Source organism: Eschrichtius robustus, chromosome 3 (genome assembly GCF_028021215.1).
Source record: "Eschrichtius robustus isolate mEscRob2 chromosome 3, mEscRob2.pri, whole genome shotgun sequence".
In the NCBI taxonomy this organism is placed as follows: Eukaryota; Metazoa; Chordata; class Mammalia; order Artiodactyla; family Eschrichtiidae; genus Eschrichtius; species Eschrichtius robustus.
In genome coordinates, this window is record NC_090826.1 from 118,474,960 (window position 1) to 118,487,981 (window position 13,022).

Below are 13,022 nucleotides of genomic sequence, written 5' to 3' on the forward strand. Positions count from 1 at the left end.
AAAAAAATCACTTCTGTGTTGACTACTTTTTGGCTTTGCTGCTACCAGGGACTCTGCAAATAAAAGAAAAACATGCCTTGTTAAAATATTTGCAGTTCCTTTTTAGATGGAGATTTGGGGCTTCTAAAAATTTATCTTGAATAAAGACGTTGACAAGTAATCTCATTTGTGTTTACAGTATCTTTGGAATGGGAAGTGAACAGAAGGTTTTTTCTTTTTTTCCGTGATGTGTTGCATTAGGTTAGATTTATGTCGTGGCGACTTTAACATTCTTTATTCTGTATTTTTCAGTGTAGGATCTTGATAAGGTTAATAGATAATTATTTTTAGAGGGGTGCTGATTTATATCAATAAATAATTAAATACTTCTCTCCTTTCTCTGATCTCCCTTCCTGTAACCTGTCCCTGGAGACTCATTCTTAAGGAGACAGTCCTCCCATGCCCTAGATGCTTTCTAGCCATTTTGTTCCCCTGTTCAGAAGCAGTCACTGTTACTAGTTTTTTATGCATTCTTCCTGAGACAGTTCTTTAATATATAAGTATTTGTCTTTTTACCTATTTACCTATTTTATGGAAATGGTAACATACTATAAACACTGTCCTGCACCTTGCTTTTCTCACTTAATACATCTTAGAGATTTTTTCCACATCAGTACATAAGAAGTTTTCCTATTTTTGTAATAGATGCATGGTAGTCTTACTTCACAGGGGTGCCATAATCATTTAAGAGTTTTGCAGGTTTTTTCTTTGTAAACATTCCTCCACTGAACAACTTGTTACTTATTTCATTTTGTTCATGCGCAAGTATACCTGTAGGAGAAATTCCTGTAATTGGAGAGTCAGAAGGTAGGTAGTTTTTCACCTTAGGGGTAAACTGTTCTTTTACACAGCTGTAATTTGTTCTTCCACTTTCAGCGCATGAGAGTGACAGTTACAGGGTTTCTTAATGGAACCCATAGATAGGTTTCAGTGTTTACATAAACAAGTTCCCTTTTCTTCGCCTCACTCATTCCTTGCATAATTATTTGTAATACTTTGTGTGCATGTACATTTGTCTGGAAAGAGTGTCCATAGCTTCCTAATGGCCTTTTGAGGTGAATGAAAGTCCTTGGTTGTTTGGTGTTCTAATAGCTTAACTGAGCTAAAATTCATACACCATAGAGTTTGCCCTTTTAAAATGTACTATTTAATGGTTGCTTAGTATATTCCCAGAGTTGTGCTACTATCACTGCTATCTAATTCCAGAATATTTCATCACCCTAAAAAGAAACTCCATTCCCATTAGCAGTCATTCCTCATCCCCCAACCTCCACAGCCCCTGGCAACTACTTACTGATCTGCTCTCTGTATGGAGTTGCCTATTCTGGACATTTCATGTCAATGGAATTATACAGGATGTAGCTGTTGTATATGACGTCTTTCAGTTAGCATATTTTTCAAGGGACATTCATGTTGTGACATGTATCTTACTTACTCCTTTTTATGGCCAAATAATATTCCATTGTTCCGATATACCACATTTGGACTATCCATTCATCAGTTGATGGACATTTGGATGGTCTCCACTTTTTGGCTGTTATGAATAATGCTGCTTTGAGCATTCATGTACAAGTTTTCATAGTCTTTTAAAAACCATTTTTAGTATATAAAGTGTTTACAAATCAGAAAAATGCAAGTTAATCCAGCAATCAAATGGACAAAATAAGTGAATAGATAATTTACAAAGGAGAATGGCAAATGATTTCAATGAAAGGATCAATAGCTATATAGTCTTAGAAGGTGTATGTTCTCCAGAACATTACTGCTTTACAAATATGTGAAAGAATATTAATTGTTAACAGAAGAGGACTTTTGACTGGTTAAAGGTGGTTAACAAATGATACTCAAGGATTAAACCTGTTATGGTTAAAATTTTCTGTGGCTCTTAGCCCCCCCTTGATTATGAGTTCTAAAGGAAAGTTTCTTTTTTCGTTTCCTGTAACTCCTTAGTGTTATGTGTGCACTGCAGCCGTATGTGTGTGTGTGTGTGTGTACATGTGTATTAGACTTTGTATATGGTAATAATTTCAAATTTTAAAAAGTTGCAAAAACAAAAGTAGTGCAGAGAACACCCACGTGCCTTTACCTGGATTCACCTATTGTTAACATTTTACCACATTTGCTTTATTAGTTCATGTTATCTATCTGCCTGTCTATCCATCTATCAATACATACATACTCAAATTTTTTCCTGAACTATTTTAGAGGAACTTACATACCTCATAGTCCTTTACCCCTAAGTATTTCAGTGTATATTTCCTCAGGATAGGGATATTCTCTTAAATACCTATAGTACAGACCCATAAATTTATGTTTGTAGAATACTTTATTCAAATGTCAATGTTACAGTTTTATCAGTTCAGTTTTTTTCCCTCCAATAAAGGATCCAGTTTAGGGTCAGATATTGCATATAGATGTCATGTCTCTTTAGCTTCTTTTAATCTGGAACATTTCCACAGCCTTTGTCTTTTTGACACCTTTGAGAAATTCATCTCTTTTCTAACATAGTTTTTTTTAAATTAATTAATTAATTAATTAGGTTGCGTTGGGTCTTTGTTGCTGCGCGCGGGCTTTCTCTAGTTGTGGTGAGTGGGGGCTACTCTTTGTTGTGGTGCGTGAGCTTCTTATTGCGGTGGCTTCTTTTGTTGTGGAGCACGGGCTCTAGAGCGCAGGCTCAGTAGTTGTGGCGCATGGGCTTAGTTGCTCTGCGGCATGTAGGATCTTCCCGGACTGGGGCTCAAACCCGTGTCCCCTGCATTGGCAGGCGGATTCTTAACCACTGCGCCACCAGGGAAGTCCCTCTAATATAGTTTTGATAAGTACTTCACATTTATTTTTGCATAGTCCTATTTGATTCTCACAGAATCCTTGTAAAGTAGGCTTTATTCCCATTTTACCATTGAATGAAATCAATTGGTTAAATATTTCAGCCAAGGCCATATTACTTAGATGGCTAATATTGATAAAGTGGTATGTGCCAGATACTTTCTAAGTGCATAAAACCTCCTGTTGGCCTTTTGAGGTGAATGAAAGTCCTGATAAATACAGAATAAGGAGCAGACTGAGCGATCTTGGGAGGAGATTAGATTTTTATTCTTAGGCTCTGTTTTTCTGCTTTTGTAGGAATTAAATGAGATTTCCAGATTTCGTCTGTTTTTGTTTTTGTTTTAGTCTGATATTTAAAATTTGAAATGTGTAAAAATAGGAGATGGAGTGAGGACAGATATTTTCAATATTACTTTAGTTGCGCAGTTTATCAGAGCAGCTGTGAGGCACATTGTTGTTGGAATTAAGAATTTTTGCCTCCTCACCCAGTTTATTCATAGCTGCAGGATGTTTCTTTTTACTGACACTTATGTGTATGGTACATTATAGTTTACAGAGAACCTTCATGTCCATTACTCATTTGATCCTCACCTCAATCATATGACCTGCGATAATGGAGTTAGGATTCAAGCCTAGGCCTTCTCTGAGTCCAGTGCTGTTGTCATTACTCTGTGCTCCATTAATGGGGCTTTACTTTCAAAGCAGCCCTGATGCAGTGCAAACTTCAAATTACCTACGTCTTGAAACTTGCTGCTCCCTTTTCTCTCCCTCTGCAAATGTATTCTCTTAATTAAAAAAAAAAAATTCAAGCAGGTGGTTTTACGTCTTGAGAGACAAAGTATAAAGATGGACCTTATTTGAACAATCTGGTATCAAATAAAACAGCAAAGTTAATATCATCCATATTTTATGATACAGTAGTCATTATTGTGCTACATGGTAATTAAGCACACATGTTTAACATCAGCGCTAGAACCATTTTGTTTTTGGATTGGATGAGACCTTTAGAGGATTAAAGCGGTGGCTTTAAACTTTTTGTCCATAATCCACAGTAAGAAACGTATTTTACATTTCTCTTGACATACACAGTCTAATGAAACAAGAGATAAGCTCTTACTAACTCCCTCTTTTTATTAATGTTTAAATAGACTCTGGGAGAAGAAATGATTTTTCTAAGATCTTCCAATTAATTTATTGCAGTGCTGGGACAAGAATTAAGAACTTCTGACTTCTGGGACTTCCCTGGTGGTCCAGTGGTTAAGAATCTGTGCTCCCAATGCAGGGGGCCCAGGTTCAATCCCTGGTTAGGAAACTAGATCCCACATGCCGCAAGTAAAGATCCCGTATGCCACAACTAAGACCCGGTGCAGCCAAATAAATAAATAAATAAATAAATAAATAATATTTTTAAAAAAAATGGTCCACATCCGAAGTGAGAGAGTAGCATTGACATATATACACTACCAAATGTAAAATAGCTAGTGGGAAGCAGCCGCATAGCACAGGGAGATCAGCTCAGTGCTTTGTGACCACCTAGAGGGGTGGGATGGGGAGGATGGGAGGGAGATGCAAGAGGGAGGGGATATGGAGATATATGTATATATATAGCTGATTCACTTTGTTATACAGCAGAAAGTAACACAACATTGTAAAGCAATTATACTCCAATAAAGATGTTTACAAAAAAAAAGGTCCTCATCAAAAAAAACTTAAAAAAAAAACTCCCGACTTCCAGTGTTGTCATTTTAAAAAAAAATTTATTTATTTTGTTTTATTTATTTTTGGCTGTGTTGGGTCTTCGTTGCTGTGCATGGGCTTTCTCTAGTTGTGGTGGGCGGGGGCTGCTCTTCGTTGCAGTGCACAGGCGTCTCATTGCAGTGGCTTCTCTTGTTGTGGAGCATGGGCTGTAGGCAAGCAGGCTTCAGTAGTAGTGGCTCGTGGGCTCAGTAGTTGTGGCTCACAGGCTGTAGAGCGCAGGCTCAGTAGTTGTGGCGCACGGGCTTAGTTGCTCCGTGGCATGTGGGATCTTCCCGGACCAGGGCTTGAACCCATGTCCCCTGCATTGGCAGGCGGATTCTCAACCACTGCACCTCCAGGGAAGCACCCAGTGTTGTCATTTAATGACTAAATTACTATTACTCTTATATAGCTACACCAAGTACTTCTAGGGACATATGAAGCAGAGGAGTCATTAACTGAAGGCACAGGAAGCTGCTCTGAGGATCTTTGAAGATCCTGTGCACAGGACTAAGATTCCTCCATTCTTCAGGAGGCTCTGCCCGCAGTGTGGCTTTCCTGAGGGCATCTGGTGGATACTCTTGTCTTTGCCTCTCTACCAGTTGTTCTTTCTTTTCACTCAGAAGATGGGATTGGATAGAGCAGCTTGGACCTACAGTCTAGTAGGGATTTTGTCTGTTATCCTTTCTCACTCAGGAAATCATACTACATGCCACAAGGCATTCTTCATTCAGAAATAAAAAAGAGGGAGAGAGAAAGGAAAACTTCGGGGTGAAAATTATCTACTTGACTCTGCCAATTTAATGGCTCCTGTTACCAGTAATGAAGAGTCTTTATTTAACTTTTAATGAGTAGGAAAAGGTTATACCACACACACACACAACTTAATAGAGAGTAAAATAAAATTCTGGCTTTCTGTCATAAGATTTGAGAAAAGTAGATGTAGTATAAGTAAAGATTTTGTTTTTCTGTTTTAAATAATTTTATGAGAAAAAAAGGAGTGTACTTAAGATTCTTAAGAGAAATCAAATTAAAATATTTATTTGAATATTTCAAATAAGGTTGCCATAAGTTAAATTTGCCATTGATTTTTGCTGTACATCTTTTTTAGGATGTATTTATAATAAGTATATTTACTATGATATACAATAATATAATAGTTATGTAAATTAAAAGAAGTATTTAAGAAAATTTACTCCTTTGCCTTTTAAATCAATTTCAAATAAACAAAGTTTATTTCTTTTTTTTTTATTTAATTGAAAAAAATTTTTGTTTGATATGATGAAGAGGTTAATCAGTGACAGTTTCTGCTTCATACGTCAGTTTAGAGGGAAAGATTCAGCAAAATGAGAATTAGAATTGACAGATGTGCGGTAAGCCAGTGATTGATTCACCTGTATGTTACCAGTACTTGATCTCTCTTGAGCTTGTATGTGATGTTAGAATGTATTTCTTAGCAGTAAAATATTTTATTTTAATACCTTTAATTTATAGCCATTCAGGACTTTGAAGCTTATTTCTTAGCAACATCACAGAATCAAGGGTCTAAATAGTCTTATTTTATTTGTAAGAAGAACATAATATCTTACAGTGTTTATCAGTCAGTAACTTAAAATTAAAAAACATAATGGAAAGAGACTTAGAATTTTGACTCTTAAATTGATCCAGCCTTCAAAAAGTACTAGTCCATTTGTGGAAGTTCTCCCTTTACGAGATTCTTTCTTACAGTCAAATAAATGTTTGATAATGAAACACCATATTTTATAGTGCAATGTCACTAAAGGGAGAATATTTTTCTGCCGTGGAGCTTTTTCTTTTTTCTTTTTCCAAGGCACAGTGCTTGGTGGAAGAGTTTTCTGAAGGCAGGATGACCAGAAGCAGTGACTGGCTAGCTGTTCACTCATTTGAGTCATGTTGAATCTTCTCATACGCCCATAAGGGAGATGTGTCAATTGGTTAATGGGCCAGAGTATTGATTTTATGTTTGCAGACTGCTAATAGAGGAGAGTAAGCTTCTATTCAAGCAGTTCCGTAAGCCTTCAGTTTCAAACAGGCACATAATTAAAGTAACCATACAGCTCACTGAGTTTAGAGTTCCATACTGTGATGCAAGACTTCCTGTTTGGTATTTAAAAGCAGTGTGGAGCTGTTGTGTCAGAAGCACTGGGCTTGGAAACAACTGTCCTAAGTTCTAGCCTTGGCTCTTCTACTCTCTAACAGCATCAAATGATAAGGCTTATTTTAAAGAATCTTGAAAACTGTAAAAATTTCAACAAGAGGAGATTAATTAAATGTATTATGGAACATCAAGATAATTGAAATACTATGCTGCCATTCTCATGGCATGTCAAAGATGATCATGATACACTGTATGTTAAAAAATCAGTTTACAAAACAGTTATTATAGTGTAATGCTTTTTTTCTCATAAAATATCATTCCCCATCAAAAAGCCAAACAGTATGTGTGTGTTTAATCTGAAAATTATGGTTTTTTGCCTAGAATATACAGAATAATTTAAGTATTATTTATTTAGATAGCTGAAGACAGCTTGCTGAAATGTAAAGTTGGAACTCTGTGTTTGGTGATTCCTATGGGTTTTATATATTTTTACTGTATTTATCCTTTGTATTTATTGGTAGTATTGAGTATTTACTGCATTTTCAGAGCTATTGTATCTTTTTCTATGGGAAGAAATGAATATTTGGCCACAGGTGGTTTTCATTCTTTTAGTATGAGGCATGTGCATTGACAGCCTTTGAAACTTTATGCTGTATAATATGCAGGTGCTTTTATTGTTTACAGAAATCCCTAATCCTTGTTTGAAATTTATTAAATGGTGTGCCATCTGTAAGCCTTCCCAAATTCCATATATTAATTAGCCTTTAAAGTAAGGTTACCTTTTATCTAACTTTTAGTATAAACTCTTCCATCTGGGAACCTTCTCTTTTATGTGTTTGTTCAGCGTTCTGTGTACTTAAGCACTCTAGTATTAAGTATTAATTATGGACACTGGCATTCTAAGTAACAATGAAGATCACTGAGAGTAACAGTAGTTTGAACAAAGTGGCATTGTCCAGAGAATAGTTTGAAATTGATGAATAATCAATCCATCATGGCTTTGCCACCTCTGTATGTGTGTGTGCGCGCGCGTGTGTGTGTTTAGCATTATTGAAGAGTGGGATAGATATTCCACAGGGAAACTTTGTAAATTTTGTAGATGGTTATATAAGGCAGCATTCTTGTGAAGCTTCAGTTAAAAAAGAAAAAAAAAAAGGAAAAAATACTCTTCTTGACGTCTCATATAATGTTTCTTTTCCTTGTGGATTCTGATTGCTTGGTTGGCTTTGGTATACCTCTGTTTCTAGCAAATGTAGTATGGGGTGGGAATTGTGTTGTTATTTCAAAAGAAATCAGTATTAAATTATTTAATTTTATTTACCAATCTGAGTAAGCGTTATTAAACACCCACAGTACAATGTTTATTTTTTTAGAGTCCTTTACAAAACAGAGAACTCAGTAATTCAGTCATCTGTATTCTTACAATAATAAATTTAATATTATTTGGTGCTTTTTATGGACTTTTGCTACCTCACCATCTCTCCCAAATAAATTTGACTAAAATTAAAACAAATAGGTTCCACACCTTAGTTTAGAAAATATGACAAAAATAATTTTGCTCAGTAAGTTTTGATTATGGTAGCTATTGTGGGTCATATTACATGGTTTTGGTTTCCAGTGTATAAAATCTAGGTGGAGAGAGAGAGAGTCAACATTTTTGAAACAGTTGAGACCATTAGAGTGTTCAGGTGTATCTTCCAAATTATAAGGGCATAAGAAATTCAGACAATATAAAAGCTCCGAGTGGTTTATCATATTTAGAGTTCGGATGGTCCTTAATATTAGCTTAGTAGAGGAGACAGCATTCCAAATTGGAACAAACAGTATGAATAAAGGAACGAGTTAGGTGTGTATGAAGATCATGGAGTAGCCTTAAATGTTAAGATTGGAGGGTGCGGTGTGAATAGTTGGGGGGTTAGAGAAGTAGGGGGTGGTCACATTATGGAAGATTTTGAAAGCAAAGGTGGGTAGCTAGAATGCATGACTAGCTTGCTTTTGCAATTGAATAGCAAGATTAAAATGTTTTTAGGGGAAGGAAGTTATCTTAGAAATGGTAGACAGAAGGAGCCTGAAGCCAATTAAAGTAGTTAGGAGGCTATTGTAGTAGTCTAGAGATGAGTTAATGAGTGCCTGCATTAGGAGAATGGCAGTGGAAACAGAAAGGAATGACTGAGAGACACTTTCACTGGAAGAAACTTGGTCATTAGTATATCCTCAGTACATATTTAGTGAGTAAATGGGAGGTTGAGAGAGGGAGTAAATTTAGACAATGAAAGAAAAATAGGTTACTGGTCACATCTTCCATTATATCCTGAGAGATACTTACCACTGATATAAAATGAATAGATTTTAAAAAAATAGAGGGAGATAATGAGTTCAGTTTGCACATAGTGAATTTCAAGTGATGGTAACTCTACAGGTAGAAGTGGCCTTATAAGTAATTGGATATATGGTTCTGAAAAATAGTCAATTAATTCAGGGCCTGCGATATAGACTGAAGGTGTATGTATATATACATACATATATATGTAGTGTTTCTAAAGGGAAAATTGGAAGATCAATAAATAAGCCTTAGAAAACACCAGAAGAAAACATTTAACAGGTTTTAGAAGGCCTTACTTAATCATTTGATTTCAATTTACTTAGTTTGAGTAATATTTTTTAAAACAACCAGTAACCTGTGTTTTGAACAATTTGTTTAAAGATAATTGTAAAAATCAGTATATTCTTAACTGATCTGATCCTAAAATCCAAATATTTTGGTTCATAACTTTTCCTAGATTGCTGTGCTAAGGAGACAGCAACGTATGATAAAAAATCGAGAGTCAGCTTGTCAGTCCCGCAAGAAGAAGAAAGAATACATGCTAGGGTTAGAGGCAAGGTTAAAGGCTGCCCTTCTGGAGAATGAGAAGCTGAAGAAAGAGAACGGATCCCTGAAGCGGCAGCTGGATGAAGTTGTATCAGAGGTGAGTGATGGTAGTGATAGAGCCAGGATAATGGGTTAAAGTGTTCTTTTCTTCTGATAAATCAATTGGAAATTTTACATTTTAAATTAAATTGTGTAAAATAATAGTACTAGGAAAAGGCAGGCCCAATAAACCCCAAAACATTTGTAGTAAGGATAAAGTATTGGCAAGAGGAGGTTTTGAATTGTACCTCACAAGCTGTACACAACAGTTGTCTCCTTTTCCTGGGTTTCTCCTCACTTATTACCATAGCACTCTCTTGTTTTTTTTTTTTGACTAAATGAATCACATTGAGGCTCCTAAATAGTCCCACTAGGTCTTCCCTTTTAAAAAAGAAAACAATACAAAATAAAAAATTGTTAATGTTTTCTTGGTCTACATGCCCACTATTATGTTTTCTGTTTTGTTGCCATGCTGGTCCCAACAAGGTTAATCTTCTCCTCAGTTCTGTTGATGCAATCTGCTGCTTTCAGGATTTCCTACTGCATTGCTGTCCTGAACCAAATTGATGCCTCTGCCTACTGAGTGGGGCTTCTTATATTGCTCTTTCTGTCTTTCCTTGAGCGTATGGGAATGTTCCATTATGTTACTGAAAACAATGATTTAATAGGGAGACAAACCACAGAAGTATCTTAGGATTCTTTGAAGATCCATAAAGTTATAAAAATTGTTGAATTCTTTCCTTTTGGGTGAGGATGCCTCTGCCACAGGGTGGCTGCTATGTTTCTTCTCTCCTGCTACTCTCCTTTTCTCTCTCTCTGGAAGGTTCTGCTCTAGTCTTTTGAAAAGTACTATTTCCTCACATTTGCGTTTTGTTGTTTTGTTTAAGTATTCACATAACTGGTGAAGAGGAGAGTTGTTGTCTTAGATGTTGCTTTTTGTGAGATGGATGTGTGGTTCAATTGTATTTAATATGGTCCTTTCCTTTAGAACCAGAGGCTTAAAGTTCCCAGTCCAAAGCGAAGAGCTATCTGTGTGATGATAGTTTTGGCATTTGTAATACTGAACTATGGACCCATGAGGTAAGTGTATAGATATTTATTTTGGATGCTAATGCTAAAAATTTAAGTTCTTGTTATTATTCTAGCTCTAGTCATAAGCTAGGGAAAAATGGATTTGTTTTGTTCTTCTCAGAGACAAGAAGGGAGAAGAAAGATTGGTTCCTCCTCCTTGTTCTTCACCTAGGTCTGGCAGAAAGTTCATGTTTTTCTTTTTTTTTTTTTTTTTAATAAATTTATTTATTTATTTATTTATTTATTTAGGCTATATTGGGTCTTCGTTTCTGTGCGAGAGCTTTCTCTAGTTGCGGCAAGCGGGGGCCGCTCTTCATCGCGGTGTGCGGGCCTCTCACTGTCATGGCCTCTCCCGTTGCGGAGCACAGGCTCCAGACGCGCAGGCTCGGCAGTTGTGGCTCACGGGCCTAGCCGCTCCGCGGCATGTGGGATCTTCCCGGACCGGGGCACGAACCCGTGTCCCCTGCATTGGCAGGCGGACTCTTAACCACTGCGCCACCAGGGAAACCCAAGTTCATGTTTTTTAATGATGAAAGCCTTAAGTTATTCAACAGATCACTGATGAAGCAAAATAATGAACTGATTAAGATCATGGGCATTGAAATTAGACTGCCTGAGTTCAAATCCTATCTCCTCCACTTAGTAACTTTGTTGTCTTAGGCAAGTTACTTAATCTCTCTATGCCTCAGTTACTTACTTTTAAAATGTGTTTATAAGAATAATATTACCTACCTCAGTACTATGATACTTGAGTATCAGAGATTATAAGGCACTTGGGTGGCTTCCTCCCTAGCTATAAAATAAGTAGGTAGAGCAATAATTCTCAGTTTCTTCTTTAGTAGATTTGGAATGGGAATCAGTATAAATATTTTAAGCCTCTAGCTGAACTTGGTTCAGGTTTTCAGCTAAGTCACAACTGAGAAATGCTACTTTTGTGTTGGAGTCATAGAATACTAGAATTCAAAGGGATCTTAGAAATCATCTTTTTCAGACTCCCACTAACCATGGCACACTCAACACATGAACAAAATTAGCATCCTAGGTGTTGGGGAGTCAAGAGTAGTTAGACAGGGGCTGTGCCTTTAAAGATCTCGCGATCCAGCTGGAGGAGAGACATGTAAAAGGATGACTACAGGATAATGTGATGAATGTCATAACATCAGTATGAACAAAGTACTAAGAGAATATAAATGAGAATATGGATTCCTTGAGGAGAAGGTTCATGTCATATTGATAGATGCTCAAAACATTTTTTTGTTGAACGACAGAATGGTAAGGGACATCCCATAGAGGAAGCTGAATCTTAAAGTGTGATGACAGTTTGCCAGGTGGAAAGTATGGGAAAGGCATGCCAAGCAGAGGGAGCAGCATGATAAAAGGCACAATTATGAAATGGCCTGACATTTTCAGGAAAAAAATGAAAAATTCAGTGCATTTTTATATATGTGGGAGTGTGTATGAGGAAATATGGCTAGCAGTATAAGTGGGGGCCAGATAATGAAGGGCCTTGTATGCTGCTATATACAGTGCTACTATAAACCAGGCATTCCTGAGTTTTTAGGCAGAGGGTAACAATCAGTTTTGTATCTTAGGAAGATGACTCTGAGGGTGGTATTGAGAATGGATTGGATGGAGGAGAAACTATTGGCAGAGACAGCATTAGGAGGCTGTTGGTGTATTTAAAGTGATAGATGAGAGTCTGAACTTAGACTATGGTGATGGAAAGGATGGACTATCTCAGGGTACATCTCTGAGATAGACTCTGTGGGATTTGATGACAAATACAATGTGGAACATGAGGAAGAAAAGAGAGAAATTAAACATAATTCCAAAATTTCTATCTTGAGGGACTGAATGGTGATGCTGTAATATGAGGTAGCCAACATAGAAAGATGAATGGTTTTATGATGGAAGACAATGGTTTTTGTTAGTAGTATGGGAAATTTGAGATAGTGACTAGATATTGGGAATTACCATGATAGATAGGTAGGTAGACAGACAAACAGAGATTTTAGTGGAATAGCTGAGATTGTCCAAGGAGAAAAATAGAGGAAGAAGAGTAATAAGAATCTGAGGGAATCAGCATGAGCAGTAGATGGACTCAGGAAAAGAAACTTAGAGTGAATAGGGTTAGGGACAGAATGAGAAGAGAATGGTTTTCTGAAGCTAAGGATGAAAAGAGTTTCAAAAGGGGCTTGAGCAGTGATATCACATGCTGAGGGCTTGAGAGAGGCTGAGACAGGAACATTGAATTTGGTAATTAACAGGTCAGTAGTAATCTTGGAAAGCAGATTTATTAGGGATAGGAGCGAAATCTATATT

The 13,022-nt window shown here is 36.7% G+C and overlaps 1 protein-coding gene across 1 annotated transcript in view; it reads left to right on the forward strand.

Moving 5' to 3' along the window:
* ATF6 (activating transcription factor 6) overlaps positions 1–13,022 on the forward strand; it is a 225,750-nt gene that overhangs the window by 34,508 nt on the left and 178,220 nt on the right. The window contains exons 8-9 of the mRNA XM_068541157.1: positions 9,502–9,687; positions 10,618–10,709. Coding sequence (XP_068397258.1) covers positions 9,502–9,687; positions 10,618–10,709 — 278 coding nt within the window. The remainder of the gene's footprint in view (positions 1–9,501; positions 9,688–10,617; positions 10,710–13,022) is intronic.